This window comes from Panthera tigris, chromosome E2 (assembly GCF_018350195.1).
Source record: "Panthera tigris isolate Pti1 chromosome E2, P.tigris_Pti1_mat1.1, whole genome shotgun sequence".
Taxonomy (NCBI): Eukaryota; Metazoa; Chordata; class Mammalia; order Carnivora; family Felidae; genus Panthera; species Panthera tigris.
The window spans coordinates 1,251,236-1,270,611 of record NC_056674.1 but is presented as its reverse complement, the minus strand read 5'-3'; the positions used below and the strand labels follow the sequence as shown (position 1 = coordinate 1,270,611).

General features: G+C 42.2%; 1 protein-coding gene across 1 annotated transcript; it reads right to left on the bottom strand.

Annotated features, from left to right (window-relative positions):
• Window positions 1-8,911: 8,911 nt before the first annotated feature.
• ZNF416 (zinc finger protein 416) lies at window positions 8,912-19,315 on the bottom strand. The gene is made up of 4 exons (XM_042969509.1): window positions 19,068-19,315; window positions 16,206-16,332; window positions 14,871-14,928; window positions 8,912-11,918 (listed from the first exon to the last, which is right to left on the bottom strand). Exon 4 carries the CDS (start codon window positions 11,902-11,904, stop codon window positions 10,339-10,341), a length of 1,566 nt encoding a protein of 521 aa, XP_042825443.1. The 5' UTR covers window positions 11,905-11,918; window positions 14,871-14,928; window positions 16,206-16,332; window positions 19,068-19,315; the 3' UTR covers window positions 8,912-10,338.
• Window positions 19,316-19,376: the final 61 nt, after the last annotated feature.

Genomic DNA, 19,376 nt, shown 5'->3' with positions numbered 1-19,376 from the left:
ACCTACGCCCACCCGCGACACCGGAAGCCCCGCCCCTGCCATTGCGGGCCAGTAACACCCCCTTCCTGTGGCACAGCCTTCTGGGTGATGTAGTTCTTGTCCTGCCTCCAGCCACTTCTGGCAATGCTCCTCTCTTTCTAGGGCCCAGCCGCCTGGCAGGATATGGGCGCCCAGAAAGGGCTTGCAAGGAAGGGTTCCCGGAGGCTCCGATGAAGAAGGGGGCGGCATCGGATACTCCTAAAGGGGATGCACCCAAATTTACACAATTTCCCAAATTGTGTTTACAGCATCTTTTTTTTTTAATTTTTTAAATTTATTTTTAAAATTTACATCCACGTTGGTTAGCATATAGTGCAACAATGATTTCAGTAGATTCCTTAATGCCCCTTACCCATTTAGCCCATCCCCCCTCCCACAACCCCTCCAGTAGCCCTCAGTTTGTTCTCCATATTTAAGAGTCTCTTATGTTTTGCCCCCCTCCCTGTTTTTATATTATTTTTGCTTCCCTTCCCTTATGTTCATCTGTTTTGTATCTTAAAGCCCTCATATAAGTGAAGTCATATGATATTTTTCTTTCTCTGACTAATTTCGCTTAGCATAATACCCTCTAGTTCCATCCATGTAGTTGCAAATGGCAAGATTTCATTCTTTTTGATTGTTGAGTAATACTTCATTGTGTGTGTGTGTGTGTGTGTGTGTGTGTGTGTATGTGTATATGTGTATGTATATATATATATATATATATATATATATATATATATATATATATATATAAATACCACATCTACATTATCCATTCATCCATTGATGGACAGGGCTCTTTCCATACTTTGGCTAGTGTTGATAGCGCTGCTATAAACATGGGGGTGCATGTGTCCCTTCGAAACAGCATACCTGTATCCTTTGGGTAAATACCTAGTAGTGCAATTGCTGGGTCATAGGGTAGTTCTATTTTTAATTTTTTGAGGAACCTCCATACTGTTTTCCACAGTGTCTGCACCAGTTTGCATTCCCTTGCATTCTCTTGCAAGAGATCCTCTTTCTTTGCATCCTCACCAACATCTGTTGTTGCCTGAGTTGTTAATGTTAGCCATTCTGACAAGTGTGATGTGGTATCTCATGGTTTTGCTTTGTATTTCCCTGATGATGAGTGATACTGAGCATTTTTTCATGTGTCAGTTGGTCATCTGGATGTCTTTGGAGAAGTGTCTATTCATGTCTTTTGCCCATTTCGTCACTGGATTATTTGTTTTTTTGGGTGTTGAGTTTGATAAGTTCTTTATTATAAATTTTGGTTACTACCCCTTTATCTGATGGCATTTGCAAATATCTCCTCCCATTCCGTCGGTTGCCTTTTAGTTCTGCTGATTGTTCCCTTCGCTGTGCAGAAGCGTTTTATTTTGATGAGGTCCCAATAGTTCATTTTTGCTTTTGTTTCCCTTGCCTCTGGAGACATGTTGGGTAAGAAGTTGCTGTGGCCAAGATCAAAGAGGTTTTTGCCTGCTTTCTCCTTGAGGATTTTGATGGCTTCCTGTCTTACATTTAGGTCTTTCATCCATTTTGAGTTTATTTTTGTGTATGGTGTAAGAAAGTGGTCCAGATTCATTTTTCTGCATGTTGCTGTCCAGTTTTCCCAGCACCACTTGCTGAAGAGACTGTCTTTATTCCATTGGATATTCTTTCCTGCTTTGTCAAAGATGAGTTGGCCATATGTCTGTGGGTCCATTTCTGGGTTCTCTATTCTGTTCCATTGATCTGTCTGTTTTTGTGCCAGTACCATACTGTCTTGATGATGACAGTTTTGTAATATAGCTTGAAGTCTGGGATTGTGATGCCTCTTTGGTTTTTTTTTTTTTTCAAGATTGCTTTGGCTATTCGGGGTCTTTTCTGGTTCCATACAAATTTTAGGATTGTTTGTTCTAGCTCTGTGAAGAATGCCTGCCTATTTTAATTTTAGAAGCTCCTAAAGGGGCATGTGGCCACACTGTGTTGTAAATTTTTAAAATCACATTTTCCTGCTGCCTCAGCATCCTACAAACAGGCTGTCAGCACCCCAGCCACGTGAGCAGGTACACCAGTGTGATGATAAGGCTAGCCCCTATCCAAGCCCCTTTTCTTTCCTCCCCTGTGATGTAGCAACATTCCAGTGGATTAATAAATTCCCTTTTGTTATTTGTCTGCGGACTCCCCACTGATTCGCAATAATGAGACTTGCCCAGGGGTCCCCCCCCCACTCTCGGCTCCTCACCTGTTTGAGCCAGTTCTTTTGCTCCATGTGGCCTCCCATCTGGACCCCTGTTTGAGGCGTGGTGCCTCCTTCTTCTAGGAGCTTTGAATGTTATAGATCCTTTAATTTCAGATACTCTTGAGAGTGTAATTTACATAGCTTTGTAGTGTTGCTTAAAGACTCCACAAGGGGGACATACTCTCCCATTCACCGTATGGGAGAGTAATACAAGAAAGATATCATAATGTTATAATGCTACTTAGGTATAAAGTATTTTCCTCATAACTTCTAAGTAATAAACATCATGTTGTTGCTCTTCAGATACACTTGGACTGAAGCTTTAGCGTCAACTTTGTGAGTCTCAGTATGTTGACTCAAGGTCTAGAGAGAAAAGACTTCACACAGGGCCATTACTGGGACATTGGAGAGGAAAACGTGTGTCCCTGAAACGGAGGAATAGTGAAAAATTTGTTTTCTATACATTCTAAAATAACTTTATGGATTCCTTCAAATTTTATGTGGAACATATAGAGGAGATTGAATTTACCTAACATGAGAGGTTTGACATAAAGTCGAATTTTAAGCTTATTATCCAAGTATTTATATATTTATTATACCCCTTCTATTTTTAAAAAATGTATTCCCTAAAAGTAAGACAAGATATTATAGATTCCATTCAGCAGAACAGAAACCCAAAGCAACACTCGAATGCACACACTGCAATGTCAGTCATGAAGCGCATGCTTTCAGTACTTGGGCAACCAACAAATATTCTCACTCTCCAATTATATGCTGATCAAAGAAAGCTTCATAGTCAATTTTTTAGGGTTTGGTAAACCCTAAGCCTTGTCAAGGGACAAGGAAGAAGAGAGTTCAGCTAGGGTCATGACAAGGGAAACGGATAAGGAGTGTTACAAGGAAGCAGACGATGTGGCCTTTTGCCCAAATTCTTCCCTGCGTGGGTGTCTCGGTATTCTAACCCCAGCAGTCCTACCCATTTTTCCTCTCGTAAGTTTCTAACTGAATTTCCCGACACAGATACTGCTATGGTCTGAATGTTTGTGTCCCCTTCAACTCCTAAGTTGAAAACCTAATGCTTAAGGCGATGGTATTAGGAGATGGGACCTTTGGGAAATGATTAGGTCATGAGGGCTCTGTCCTACTAATGAATGGAATTAGTACCTTTATAAAAGAGACCCCAGAAATTTCCCTTGCCCCTTCCACCATGTGAGGTCACAGCAAGAAGGCTGTCTGTGAACTGGGAAGTGAGCTCTCGCTAGACACCAAATCTGCCACCACCTTGATCTTGGCCTTCCAGCCTCCAGACCTGTGAAATAAATTTCTGTTGTTTATAAGCCACTCAGTCTGTGGTTTCCTTATAGCATCCCTAACAGGCTAAGACAGATACAACTCATTTAAAATCTTAGACTTACCTGAAGAAAAGAGCCCCTTGCCAAATGTTTCTTCCTGCTGTGATAGCGGCCACTACGATTACAGTCTGAGCACGTGTGCAGAGGGGGCGTCTTATCTCTGAGATAAACGTTTGGCTATTGTTTGAGGATGATGTTAGTGATCCAAATAGTTATTCTGAAAATAACTAAATAGAGCAAAGGTATCAAGCTATTTCTTCCCTTTACTGCACAAACTGTATTTTGAGGTAACTGAATATTGTGGCAAATTCCTTATTCTTCTTTAGAATTTCTAGCTAATGAGTGCAGAAATAGCAACAGAAGTAGGGTACAAATGTCTCAACTGTGTGCAATCAACTACCCAATGGTTACCGTTGAATGCTGACCTGGTAGAAGATGCACAGAGAATTGGTATTGGATAGAAAACACTGATAATATTAGGACTTATCACACCCAGAGAGACACCCAGACATCAAAGCAGACTTACTTGAGGCAGTCATAGCGTGTCAGCACTGTGTGTGGAGTATTATGGCCACAGGCCGAATCTGGATTTCAAACTTGTTTGTACGTTAAGACTATTAACTGAAGTTGGGGATGTTGGGATATGAGCTCAAGGTGCATTTGAGACATTCAAGCAGACATTGGGATTGAGGATATAGGGGTACATTTGGAACAGATTCAGGAGCTTAGTTGTGGTTGGATATGGGCGCTTACTGGCTGGCTGGGCAGCCTGAAGGATGAATAGAGGGGAGATACCACAACGTGGCAGTGAAGCAATCCGTTCAGATGGCTCCAGCTGCCTCTGCAGTCAGATGTGAAATAGACAAGGCTGGATATCATATTGTGTTTTGAGGACACAAAAGCCAAGGAGACACAGTGCAAAGGAATTCCTTTGAGAGTCTGGTGAGCAAAGAGGAGGATAAATAAATGAATGGAGAATGTGAGAAAGGGTGGGGTGCAGAGTATAGTAAGACAGTAATTTCAAGAAGAAATATCTTTTTTCCTAAGTTGGGAAAACAGTCTATAAGATAATGTATATTGTTATGGTTAATAATATTGCGTGAATAATTCTAAAGTCTATTTTGTCTGATACCAGTATTGTTAACCCAGCTTTCTTTTTGCTTCCATTTGCATGTCAAATGCCTTTTCACCCCTTCGCTTTTTTTTTTAAAGATTTTTTTTTTTTTTTTTTTTTTTTTTACATTTCTTTATTTTTGAGAGACAGGGAGAGACAAAGCACAAGGGGAGTGGCAGAGAGAGAATGAGACACAGAATCTGAAGTAGGCTCCAAGCTCTAAGCTGTCAGCACAGAGCCCAATGTGGGGCTCGAACTCACAAACCGTGAGATCATGATCTGAGCCGAAATCAGATGCTCAACCGATAGAGCCACCCAGGCGCCCCCAACTCCTTCACTTTCAATCTGCAGGTGTCTTTAGGTCTGACATGAGTCTCTTGTAGGCAGCATATAGATGGGTCTTGCTTTTTGTATCTGTTCTGTCACCCTACTTTTGAGTGGAACATTTAGTCCATTTACATTCAAATTAATTATCGATAGGTATGTACTTACTCCTATTTTGATACTTGTTTTATGGTGGTTTTTTTGTTTGTTTGTTTGTTTTTCTGTTCCCTTCTCTTGTTCTCCTCTCATGGTTTGCTGGCTTTCTCTAGTGATAGAATTAGGTCCCCTTCTCTTTATTTTTTGCATATCTACTACCAGTTTTTGATTTGTGGCTACATTAGGCTTGTATATAACATCTTATGCATATAGCAGTCTAAATTAAATTGGTGGTCACTTAAGTTTGGACCCATTTAAAAGCACTAGTTTTTACTCCTCTCCCCAGTAACAATTTAGGTATATGGTGTCATACTTTACATCCTTTTGTTTTGTGAATCCCTTGACTGGTTTTTATAGATATACTTCATTTTACTACTTTTGTGCTTCCTATTTTTACTCTTGCCTTTTTCCTTTCCACTCTAAGAATTCCCTTTAATATTTCTTGTTAAGGCTGGTTTAGTGGTGATGAGTGCCTGTAACTTTTGTCTGGGAAAATCTTCTCTCTCCTTCCATTCTGAATGATAGCCTTGTTGGGTAGACTACTCTTGATGCAGGTTTTTTCTTTTAGCACTTTTGAATGTATCACGCCACTCCCTTCTGGCCTGCTAAATTTCTGCTGAAAAATCAGCTGATGGCCGTATGGGTTTCTCTTATATGCAACTCTTTTCTCTTGCTGCTTTAAAATTTTTCTCTTTACCACCACTTTTTGCCATTCTAGTTACTCTGTGTTCTGGTGTGGACCTCCTTGGGTTGATTTTGATGGGGGCTCTCTGTGCCTCCTGGGTCTGGATTTCTGTTTCCTCTCCCAGGTTCAGGAAGTCCCTGACAAATCCAGAACATGCAAATTCTGAAAAATGACTGAGAAACTTCAACAAACATATAGTCTAAGAATTAGACAATGAAGTGGTTCTTATAAGTTAGTAGGGACCAGAGACATCTAGTAAAAGCCATATAGACCCATTTTGGGTCTGAATGCCTTAAAGAACAAACATTTTAGGAAAATTGAGAAAATAGAGCACTAACAATATATTTTATGATACTTCAAATATTTTGTTTGAAAAAGAGTTATTAGGATTATAAATGAGTCCTTACATCTTGGAAATGCACTCTGAAGAGATTAGGCACTGAATGAAAAGATGTTTGGATTATAAGGAAAACAATCCAGTAATGTGAGTGGGGATAGAGGAAACAAAACACCCAAGAATTTATCAATGATGAAAGAGTAGGCTTCGGATCATGGAGCTCATGACACATTTCCTTTTATGTATATATTTGAAAATATCCATTGCAAAGGGTAAAATATGTCTATCGTTTTTACGTTAGGAAGGATGCGTTAAAAAGAGCAGAGGAGGGACGCCTGGGTGGCTCAGTCAGTTAAGCGTCCGACTTCGGCTCAGGTCATGATCTCACAGTCCATGAGTTTGAGCCCCGCCTCGGGCTCTGTGCTGACAGCTCAGAGCCTGGAGCCTGCTTCAGATTCTGTCTCCCTCTCTCTCTGACCCTCCCTCGTTCATGCTGTCTCAAAAGTAAATAAACATTAAAAAAAAATTTTAAAGAGCAGAGGAAACCTCTGATTTCAGGGGGTAAGCCAGCATGTATCAAAACACCAATTGTACACTTCCATTTTTTTAAAATGTTTATTTATTTTTAAGAGAGACACAGCACGAGCAGGGGAGGGGCCGAGGGAGGGAGACACAGAACCCAAAGCAGGCTCCAGGCTCTGAGCCCTCAGCAGTGCCCGACATGGGGCCCGAACCCATGAACCATGAGATCATGACCTGAGCTGAAGCTGGACGCTTAACCAACTGAGCCACCCAGGTGCCCCTAAAACAACTTTATTTAACTTTTCTTTATAACAAAGTAGGAACACTTCAGATATGAATATTAACACCCTTTTAGGTTACATATTAAGCTAATGTTCAAGTTTGTCTAAAATTTCTTGAAATATTTTGCTGTATAATGTTAACACAATTTAAAGACTGAAGTCCACAGCTGAATTTGAATTTAGATTCTGAAGCTTAACTGTTAGTCTTTGGGCTAGTAAAAAGAGCTTTGGTTTCCTAGTTTATAAAATGGATATGGTAATAACCTAGTTTTGGAGGTCATTTTGAGGATTAAGTGAATTAATGTGTATCAATTGCTTATTCAGGGATTTATATGTATTTAATAAGTTAGAACTATTATAATATTCTAAGGGATGAGGTAGGAAAGAAGTGTTTAAATACGCTATTTATTGCTACTTGGACATTTAATAGCAAAATTTTAATGTATTAAATGACATAGTTCATTAAGGAAAAGCTTCGTTTAATTTCTGTCAAGCCATGTTATACATGAGTGGTTATTCACATCATAAATTCTTCAGGGTAGATGACAGGATAATAAAATTAAATAAAATTAATGGGAAAATTATGCTATGTTTGAATGTTTTCCATTCTTTTTGATCTTTGTCACTCTAATAGTTTAAAAACTTTTACTCCTCATTTTAATTTGTACTGTTTTGATTACTTGCGAAATTCTAAATTTACCAAAATATATCTATGTTTATAAAAGCAGAAGGGATGGCTCTTCCTTATAGTAAAATTCCAATTAATAAATGTGGGGGGACTGATAGATCTAGAAAGTTTAAAAATAAGCAAATGGTGTTAACAGTCATTTCATTAAAGAAGTTATACAAGTGGCAAATACACATAAAAATCCTCAACATCATGAAACATCAGAGAACTGCAATTAAAACCATAGTGAGTTGCTATTACACTCCTGTTAAAACAGCTAAAATTTAAAAAGACCTGTGGGGCACCTGGGTGGCTCAGTCAGTTAAGCATCTGACTTTAGCTCAGGTCATGATCTCACGGTTTGTGGGTTCAAGTCCCCGCGTCGGGCTCTGTGCTGACGGCTCAGAGCCTGAAGGCTGCTGTGGTTTCTCCTTTCTCTGCCCCTCCCTGTCTTGAACTGTCTCTCTCGAAAATAAATAAGCACTAAAAAAAATAAACTTAAAAAGACTGACAATACCAAGCATCGGCAAAATGTGGAGGAACGGGAGCTTATGTACTGTTGGTGGAACACAGACGGGTATAACCAGCTTAGATCAGTTGGCAATTTCTTAAATATTGAAACATTCACATTCTCTGACTTACTGGCGTAAGAGAAACAAAACACACATTCATATAAAGAATCATATGCCTATATTCACTGAAGCTTTATTTCTAACAGCACTAAACTGGAAACAATCCAACCGCCCATTAACAGATGAATGGATAAAACAAACAGTGGCAAATCCATAAAGTAGAATACTATTCAACAATAAAAAAATAAACATTCATATAAACAACATTGAGGAGTCTCAAAATAATTATGCACTGTGGAAAATATCAGAAAAGAGTAGACATTTTATGATTCTATTCATGTAAATTCTAGACAATGCAAACTAATATGTTAAAGACAGTACATCACTGGATCCCTTAGGTCTGGTAAGAACAAGGAGAAATTATAAAAGGGCATGAGGTACATCACAGTTGTTCATTGTCATGATTATGGTGGTTTCATGGGTTTATACGTATGACAAGAAATTTCAAATTGTACACCTTAAATATGTATAGATTATTGCATGTCAATTATGCCTCAAAATTTCTAAAAGAGTAGTTCAGGGGTGCCTGGGGGGCTCAGTCGGTTAAGCGCCTGACTCTTGATCTCAGGTCAGGTCTTGCTATCAGGGTCATGAGTTCAAGCCCTGCTTTGGGCTCCATGCTGAATGTGAAGCCTTCTTAATAAATTGTTCAAAATAAAAAATCTGAATTGCCCACTTTTTGGAAACCAGCAGGTTTAACAACCTAACACTCCAATGGACAATCTCCATTCTTTCATTTCTCTGCCTTTAGAACAATGGACGGCCCTTGAGGGCAACAGCTCAGGAAGACAATGAGAATTCACAAACTCTAGATTATTTGCTCTAACAATGACTTCAGCTACAGAAGACACACAGCTGTGGTGGTCCTGGAATTCCTCAAAAGCATAGTCACTGGAACATGCAAGGATGCACTTTTAGAAGAGGCATACACCATCTGGTTTGCTGCAGGCCCCTCCCCTGCCTGTTAATCACATCAAGAATATTAGTACCAGTTATGGTTGAAGCCTGGCTCCTGTTGTCTGACAGTGATGCCAGCCTTCAGAATTATAAACATCAGGACACTGACTCCTTTGTAGAACCTGGTGAAAAGCTTCCCCTCAACAGCACCCTCCAGGAGCAAGAGAATAGATTCACACCATTCCTAAAGGCACCGGAGCTTGGCAAAACAAGGGACCCCTCCTTAGAGTGTCCTATGGTCTCAGCAAGTATGGAGTCCACAAATTAGGACTATGAAGCACTGCACTGGTTCCTAGGTCTTGTGCAGCAATGCAAATTAGGCTAAAACTGGAATGAGAGCTACTCTCGGTCTTTATGTTGTCCCTGCTGAGGTGCACAAAGCTGGGGCCCCCACAAAAGCACATCCACAGAGTTCAATTGTGTTTTCCACCCACGCCAAACAGTGAACACCCCCCCCCAAGATTAAAGGTACATTAAACAATAAGGCCTTTATTACTGCACAAACCAGAGCAATGAGGTAGATAGTTACCGGTTGATGACCTGAAGACTAGAAAAATCAATTACAAGTGTCATGTGAAACCAACAATTTCCATGAAGTAGGTAAGCCTTCCCTGCAAGCTTCCAACAGAGCCCACTCTTGGCCCAAACTGAGTCATATTCATACTTAACCAGAAAAGGGAAATGACTGTAAGGGCAAAGACTACTCAAGATTTCCTCCAGGGAATGGGAGAGGCCATAGACATTTGCCTTGCCTTAGGCACACTGGGGTGACCGATGAAGCAGTGTACAAGGTAGTAAAGTGGGATGACTTCTACTGGAAAAACTGGCAGTGGTGGCATTCGGGTAAGGGCCCTGGGTGGTCTGGACCGTGCAGTGCAGCCCCTGTAAGCCTCACACATGCCTATAAACTGAGGGGATATTTCGCCTCCCTGGATGCTTGGAGGTATGAGGTTCAACTTCAGGCATGTGGCTCCCTCACACAACTATTTAGGGCCATTAGAGTGAACAGGGAGACGGCATGTTTCCTTCAAATCTAAGCCCATTTTCAAATGTGGACTTTCTGGTGTTAGACAACATTGGAGGTTGGAATGAAGGATTTCCCGTATTTCCTACATTCACGGGCCCTCTCCTTGCTGTGAAATTTCTGGTGAAGATTGAGGCTAGAGCGTTGGCTAAAGGATTTGCCACATTTGCTGCATTCGTAAGGCCTTTCTCTAGTGTGAACTACCTGGTGTTGAATGAGAACAGATTTTTGCCTGAAGGATTTTCCACATCGGCCACACTCATAAGGCCTTGCTCCTGTGTGAATGTTGCAGTGTTGAGTAAGGCTGGTGCTTCGACTAAAGGATTTCCCACATTCATGACACATATAAGGCCTTTCTCCAGTGTGAATTCTTTGGTGTTTAGTGAAAATAGCTCTTCTGCTAAAGCGTTTCCCACACTGGCCACACTCAAAAGGCCTTGCTCTGCTGTGAATTCGCTGGTGTTCAACAAGGCTGTAGCTTTGTGTAAAAGATTTCCCACATTCAGCACATTCATAAGGCCTTTCACCAGTGTGACTTCGGTTGTGCCGATAAAGTTTGGATTTGGATCCAAAGGCTTTCCCACATTCTCCACACTCGTAAAGCCTTTTACTGGTGTGAATTCTCTGGTGTCTAATGAGAGCAGCTCTTTGGCTAAAGGATTTCCCACACTGGTCACACACATAAGGGCTTGCTGCGGTGTGAATTCTCTGGTGTCGAACAAGGGTGAAGCTCTGTCTGAAGGATTTCCCACATTCACTGCACTCATAAGGCTTTTCTCCAGTGTGTGTTCTCTGGTGCCTCACAAGATTGGATTTGCACGCAAAGGCTTTCCTGCATTCCTCACACTCAAAAGGCCTTTCTCCACTGTGGATTCTGCAGTGTTCAATAAGGTTAGAACACTGACTAAAGCATTTCCCACATTCACCACACTTATACGGCTTTTCTCCAGTGTGAACTCTCTGGTGTATAATGAGGGTGGCCCTTAGCCTAAAAGATTTGCCACATTCGCTGCACTCGTAAGGCCTTTCTCCAGTGTGGGATCTCTGGAGCTGAACAAGTGAGTACCTGCAGTGAAAAGCCTTCCCATATTTGCTAGACTCATAAACCCTTTTTCTAGTAGAGACTCTTGGGTGGTGAACAAGGCTGTGTTTGTGGCTGGAGGCTTTCCCACATTCACATGATTTGGAATGACTTTCTCCACAAGGAAAGGCCTCCCCACACTTGGTGATTTTGTTTGGCTTCTTACTGTTGAGAATGACCTGGTGCTGGAGAAAGCCCAAGGTGTCCGGGAACTCCTTTCCAACTTTCCTCCAGGTGAAGGGATTCCCTGACACATGGAATATGCAGCTCTTTATAAATGAAGCCCTGCCCACATCCCTCTTCTCTGCATTGTGATGCTCCCGAAGCTGGTACAGGTCTGCACATGCTCCATCTACATACACTTTCTGCCCAGGTAGATGGGCCAAGTGCAAAATGTCTTTCAGGATTGGGACACATTTCTCACAGGGGTGAGTCTTCTGGATGGAGGCACCTGCCTTTGGAATCCTGACCTGTGACAAAACTTCTATGGAAACACTCTGTTCAAAAGGTGTCTCTTCATCCTCCATTCCATGCCAACAAACTGAAAAAGGAGAAATACTGATGAGTCATGCTGACGATGGTGGGAAAGTATTAATCATGTTTGTTTTTTTTAAACTTTATGTATAACATGACGTTTTCTCATTTTACAAAACATTGATGGTAGAAAAGGTAGTGGACCTGAACAACACTACAGACCAAATGGAGCTAATAGACATATGCAGAACATTCCAATGAACGGCAGAATACACATTCTACTCAAGAGTGCAGGGAACATTCTCTAGGATAGATTATATGATAGGTTAAAAAAAGTCTTAACAAATCTAAGAAAACTGAAATCATATCAAGTATCTTTCCTGACCAAAATGCAAGAAAAAGTAGAAATTAATAACAGGAGGATAACTGGGAAATTCACAAATATGTGGAAATTAAAGAACATACTCTTGCACAACCAGTGATTCAAAGATTAAATCAAAAGGGAAATCAAAAAATATCTTTGGGCTCCTGGGAGGCTCAGTCGGTTGGTCATTCGGCTTTGGCTCAGGTCATGATCTTGCAGTTTGTGAGTTCGAGCCCTGTGTCAGGCTCTGTGCTAACAGCTCAGAACCTGGGGCCTGCTTTGGATTCTGTGTCTCCCTCTCTCTCTGCCCCTCCCCTGCTTGTGCTCTGTCTCTTTCTCTCTCTCAGAAATAAAGATTAAACATTTTTTTAAATAAAAAAAAAATATCTTGAGACAAATGAAAATATAAACAATATACCAAAATTTATGGGATCCAGCAGAAAAAGTTCCAGAGGGAAGGCTATAGCAGATACATATCTATATTAAGAAAATATGAAAGATCTTAAGTAAACATTCTACCTTTGCATCTCAAAGAACTAGAAAAGAACTAAGCCTGATGTTAGCAGAAGGATGGAAATTAAAAAGGTCAAAGTGGAAATAAATAAAATAGAGACCAGAAGGACAACAGGAAAGATCAAAGCTAAGAATTTTTTTTCAAAAAGATAAAACTGACAAACTTTTAGTTAGACTAAGGAAAAAAAAAGAAGACTCAAACAAAACTAGAAATGAAAGAGAGGACATTACAATTGATACCACAGAAATACAAGGATCATAAGAGATGACTATTAACCACTATACATCAACAAATTGGATAACCTAGAAGAAATGGATAAATTCCTAGAAACAAACAACTACTAAGACTTAATCATGAAGAAATAGGAAATCTAGACAGACTGATAATGAATAAGGACATTGAGTCCGTAATGAAAAACTTCCCCTTTAAAAAACAAAACAAAACAAAACCAAAACCTTCACCCAAAAGAGAAGTGCAGGATTTGATGGGTTCACTGATGAATTCTATGAAACACTTAATGTCATTCCTCATCAAACTCTTCCAAAAAACTGAAGGGAGGGAATACATCCAAATTCATTTTACAAGGCCAGCATTACCCTCAGACCAAAGCCAGATAAGGATACTACAACACAAGAAAATTACAGACCAATATCCCTGATGTACCTAGATGCAAAAATCCTCAACAAAACATTAATAAACCAAATTCAACAGCACATTAAAAGGATCATACGCCACATCCAAGTGAGATTTACCTCTGGGGTGCAAAGATGGTTCAACAAACACAAATCCATAAATGTGATATACTACATTAACAAAATAAAGGATAAAGATCATATCATCATCTCAAAACATAGAAAAGCATGTAACAAAATTCAGCATCCTTTCATAAACAAAAAACTCAACAAATCAGGTATGGAAGGAATGAATGTACCTCAACATGATAAAGATCACATATGACAGGCCCACAGCCAACAACATACTCAATGGTGAAAAGCTGAAAGATTTTTGGTGAAGATCGGGAACAAGACAAGGATGACCACTCTCACCACTTCTATTCAACATGCTACTGGAAGTCCTAGCCAGAGTGGGCAAGAAAAAGAAAAACTTGTTAAAATAAATTAATTCAGTAAATTACGTTGCAGGATACAAAATCAACACACAAAAATCACTTGCATTTTATACGCTCACAAAGAAATTAAACAATCCCTTTTACAAGAGCCTCAAAAATAATAAAATACTTAGGAAGAGATTTAATCAAGGAGGTGAAAGATCTATACGCTGAGAACTATAAAACACTAATGAAAGAAATTAAAGATACAAATAAATGGAAAAATATCCTTTGTTCATAAGAATTCACATTCTCAAAATGTCCATGCAACCCAAGGCAATCTACAGATTCAATGCAATCCTTTTCAAAATACCAAGGGCATTTTTCACAGAAGTAGAAAAACAAGCAAAATTAGGGTGGAACCACAAAAGACCCTGAATAGCCAAGGCATTCCTGAGCATGAAGAACAAAGCTGAAAGCATCACACTTCCTGATTTCAAATTATATTACAAAGCTATAGTAATCAAAACAGTATGGTACTGGAATAAAAAGAGACACATAAGCCAACAGAACAGAACAGAGAGCACAGAAATAAACCCCTAAATATATGACCAACTAATCTTGACAAGGGGGCCTTGGGGAAAGAGGAAATGGAGGAGTGATGGTACAAAATTTCAGTTATTAACATGAGTAAGTTCTGGAGACCTACTATACAGCAGTTTATAGCTAACAGTACTGTAATGTGCAATAGTTCTCCCTTATCTTTGAGGGATACACATTCCAAGATCCCTAGTTGAGACGTGAAGCTGCAGATAGTACTGAACTCTGTCTACATTACACTTTTTCGTATACATGCACACCTATGATAAAGTTTAATGTATGTTAGGCCGAGTAAGAAATTAACAATAGCTAATAAGAAAGTAGAACAATTACAATAATATACTATAATAAAAGTTATGTTAACGTGGTCTCTCTCAAAATTTCTTACTGTACCATACCTTCTTGTTGTAAAGATGTGAGATGATAAAATGCCTATGTGATAGGATAGACGAATGACACAAGCACTGTGACTTAGCGTGAGGCTACTACTGACCTGAAGATACATCAGAAGGAGGATCATCTACTTCCAGACTGCAGTGGACTGTGGGTAACTAAAACCATGGAAAGAGAAACCATGGGTAAGGGGGGACTACTGTATATTTAAAATTTGCTAACACACTCACACACACACATTCACACACAAATGATCAAGATAATAATAAAGGGTTGGGAGGAAATTTAGGGAGGGATGGATATGTTTATGGCTTTGCTGATGGTAATGTATTTATGGGTATATACTTATCCCCAAACCCATCAAATTGTATCCATAAAATATATACAGTTTTTAGACATGTCAATAATTCCTCAGTAAAGTGGTTTAAACATCATTTACACCAAACATCATTTGGCACCAAAGCCAAAACCTCATCAACCTAATCATTACTGGGGCTCAAATTGTTATCTGGGGAATCCCACTACTTTTACACACTGTACTCCTATACTCAGGAAAGTAACCAGATATAAAACAGAAACAGATATGCCTCATTTGAACACTAGCCTTTCCTAAATTTCCCAGTGTCTTAAGACCCAGAAATATCCCATATTGGGCACAGATGCCCTAACATGATGAATACACTTAAATTAATGTAAGTCTCTGACAGAGATGGGCTCAATAAAATGAGATCCCATAGCCCCCCACCTCCAACCCAGGCAAAATGTTAATATGCCCCAATGTAAGTTAAAACAGGGCCTCCAGGGATTAAAACTTGTTATATAAAATCTAATAAATAAAAGAGAGTATCCTCACTACTCCTCTGTCCTACAACTCGATTGTACCTGTTCTTAAATCTAGAAAAATTAAAGGGTACCTCATGGTGGGCTACTGTAACCTAAATGTTGTTCTATCCACCAGGACCCCAAATCCAACATCAACATCATTTGCCCTTTGTGTTTCACATTTTATAGGCATTGACAAAGGAATGATTACTAACTAAAGTCCACAGTTTACATTAGGGTTTATCCTTTGTGTTTTACATTTTACCAACATCAGTATTATTAAAACCACTGACTCTATCCGTAATTAAGCACTTGGAACACAAGGTGCCATGGACACAGTCATCTTGCCAGGGAGAGAGCAAACAAAGTTACGGTGCGTTAGGCTGACAGCAAGACTCCTGAATCCCAGACCCTTCCCTGCATGCCTGGAGCAATGGGACTTAGGTCTTGTCAGGGCAGTGCCCACAACTATGGTCCGCCACATGACCTGTGTGCCAAGAAAATGGCGAAGCGAGCAGGACCCATGGTTTGGCTGCAGAAAGGGCAGAGCTGCCCGGGAGGTAAAAGACAATGGACAAAAACCAGGATACTGGGGTGCGTGTGAAGGCCTTACCCAGCGAAGCTATAAGTGCCAAGTTCTCCAGCATCGCATCGTGGTACAGGCGTCTCTGAGCCTCATCAAGGAGCCCCCACTCCTCCTGGGAGAAGTCAATGGCCACGTCCTCAAAAGTCACACAGCCCTGCCGTGACGGGGACAGATCATTCCTTGATCAGCTTTTTTACGACTCTGAGTTTCTTCACCCGGACATTCATTCCATGCTCCCTCTCCTTCCAGCGGTCCCCACTATGGAAGACATATCAGGCCCTGGAGCCAGAGAGACCTGCTCTCTTCTCACAGTATCATGATCATTGTCACTGCCCACAGCAACAATCGGCATGTGGGCAGGGAGGTGCCATCTAAATATTGAGCCTGGCATTAGGACATACGTCCTCTTGTCTGGGGTCTCCCAGATTGTGCCTCCGAGACACAACCAAACACGGGCTCACTCTCCACCCTTACGTCCTCAAAGTCACGGCCCTAGGTCCTTCAGTTCATGCTCTCTCTCCATGAAACTACTTCCACCACACCTCTCTCATAGTCTTGCTCTGGAAACCACTTCTCCCCTCCTACCCAGAAGCATCACCCTGCTTATGGCAGGCATTACCTGCTTATGACATCCAGGTGGTGTTTGGCAAATTCCAAAAGGACCCAGCGCTACCCCAGACTTCCACTGATCCCTGCTACCGGAGGGGACAAAACCCGCTCGCAGGCCTCTCCACCCGGTTCTGCTCCTTGCTTCAACCCCAGCCACCAAGAACCACCTGCAGACCTCAGGACCCCAGGGCTCCCTTCCACTCGTGGTGCATGTGATGTCCCATCAGTCACTGCCTTCCTATCCATCAAACCAGCAAAGCCCAGCCCTGGAGGTCTCTTACCCCAGCCCCAGCGACGCTCCTAGATGATGACTTCTGCCCCGGTGCTAATTTGCCAGCCTGACTGAAACAGCTAGGATACACCAAGAGACACAATAAATTCCTGGTAAGTCCGCAGTACGAACAAACACTAGCGTGGGCCTCAGTGTCATCTTGTCTCAGTTACTCTTGTGCGCCTGCATTCCCCTTATGTCCATGCTTCCTGCGGAAGCCCTGGCCACCTGACAGGTTGTCCTCTCCCACAACCTTCCCACAGCCATTTCTCCCCCTCAGCTGTGTTTATGAGGCCCAGCACCCCACCCAGATGCCCAGGCATGACACTCAGTCACAGCTCCCAGCTTCCCCTTGCTGGGCAGCCAATACCTTTATCACGATGACAAGGATCCCCCTCCTAACTGTGACCCACAGCTACCCCCTGGTGCAGACACCACCACCTTCTGGATGTCTCCCTATTGAACCCCTTCTCAGAGTTCCAGACCTTTGTGGCCATCTACTAATTGTTCTCCACACGTGTTTCTCTGAAACCTCTCCGAGTCTTAAGATAGCCAAAAACAAAACTCATCGCCCCAGTGAGAATTAATCTTACTACCAACTTTAATATCTTGGTTAAGGGAGTTTCCACCCTTTCAGCTGCTGAGCCCTACAACTCTTTACCTTTTTCTCTCTCTTTCTCAAAATCTGAAATTCTGGCCAGGCCTAATTTAAAAACTGATCCAGAATCCAACCAGCTCTCCCACTTCAACAGCCAGCACCCCGGTACAACCACCAGCACTCACCTCAAGGACTGCCAACTTGCCTGTTTTTCCCATCATCCCTGGCCCCCCAAGGGTATCTGCTCTCCCTCTTCCAGGCTGCAGCCTCAGGGGTCCTGATGAGACCGAGGTCAGATCACCTCCCTCTGCTCCAAACCTCCTATTTTCCCCATCACCTCCAGAAGAGACACCCAACTTTTCACGGAGCCATTCCAGGCCCGACCCCTTCCCATCTGCTCTGTTCTCTCTTCTCTCTCATGAGAAGAAGAGGAACTGCAGTTCCTTGAACAAACACACCTTCACCTCCTAGCATGAACATATTCCAATACCTCTGTCTGGAACAATCTTTTACCTCACTGTATTGGTTGCCAGCAATAGGGACCTCTCCGTATAACTTCCAGCCTGGATTTATGACCCTGGGTCTCCAGGCCCAAGAAGAGTGGAAGAGTGGCAGGCAAAGAGACTCAGGACACAATTCCAGAGACCAGGATGGGGGCTCAGGACCATTGAGGGCCTGGGATATCCTTCACTCACCTTCATACAGTCCATAAGTGCTTCTCTGGTCTTGGTAATCTGTGCAAGGAGGAGGGTCACCAGAGGGATGTAACCATGGCAGGGCTCCATGGGCTCCCCTGCACCCCTGCCCGGCCCTGGAGCCAGGTGACCTGGGATGACTGCATTCTCTCTGAGCCTCAGTCCCCAGTGCTGACTCTTACAACTGCGTGACCTTGGCCAAGGACTCAAACTCCCTGTGCCTCGGAATTACCATCTTCTTTCCGGTCTGTTCTAACTCTGAGTAACTTTTTGAAAACTTTGAGAAGCCTAATTCAGATCTTGTGCCTCTTCTATTCACAACCCTCCATGGCTCCCGGCATCCTGAGAATTAAGTTGAAACTCTTCATCTTGGCACTACAGGAGCATTTGCTCCTGGATCAATTGCCCCTGCAAACCGGTCTCTCTGCCTGTAACACTCTCACATCTCATCAACGGTGGCTTTCAGAAACGGGGACGAAGAAAGAAATGAAAAAAAAGAAAAGAAAAGAAAAGAAAAGAAAAGAAAAGAAAAGAAAAGAAAAGAAAAGAAAAGAAAAAAAAGGAAAGAGAAGAGAAATGGGGACGTCACACATTATCTCCCCACTGACCCGGACCCCTGGGCCTGGGCCGTAGGGACGCGAGCAGGCACCTCGTGTTCGGGCCTTTAGGGCCTGGGTGGAGGAAGGGCGGGGAGGACCCGGAGGCCGCGCGTTTACCTGAGTCGGGTCCCGGGGCGCGGCCGCCGCCATCCGACTCTGTAGGTACAGAGGGGTCCTAAGAGGTTGGCGACAGAGACGGGACTCGTGCACAGTTGTCAACCACCGCCTCCGACCCTCAGACCAGCTGCTGTGCAGTGGGGACAACCCCACCCCTACCGCCTTCTGGCTCTCACCACCGCGGACCCGACTGCACGCTCCTAAAGGTCCCAGATCCCGGCTGCGCACGAAAGCAAAGCGACTGCAGCCTCAGGGGTGCCGGAAGTCCCGCCCCGAAGCTCAGGTCCACACGCGGAAACTCCCCTATTT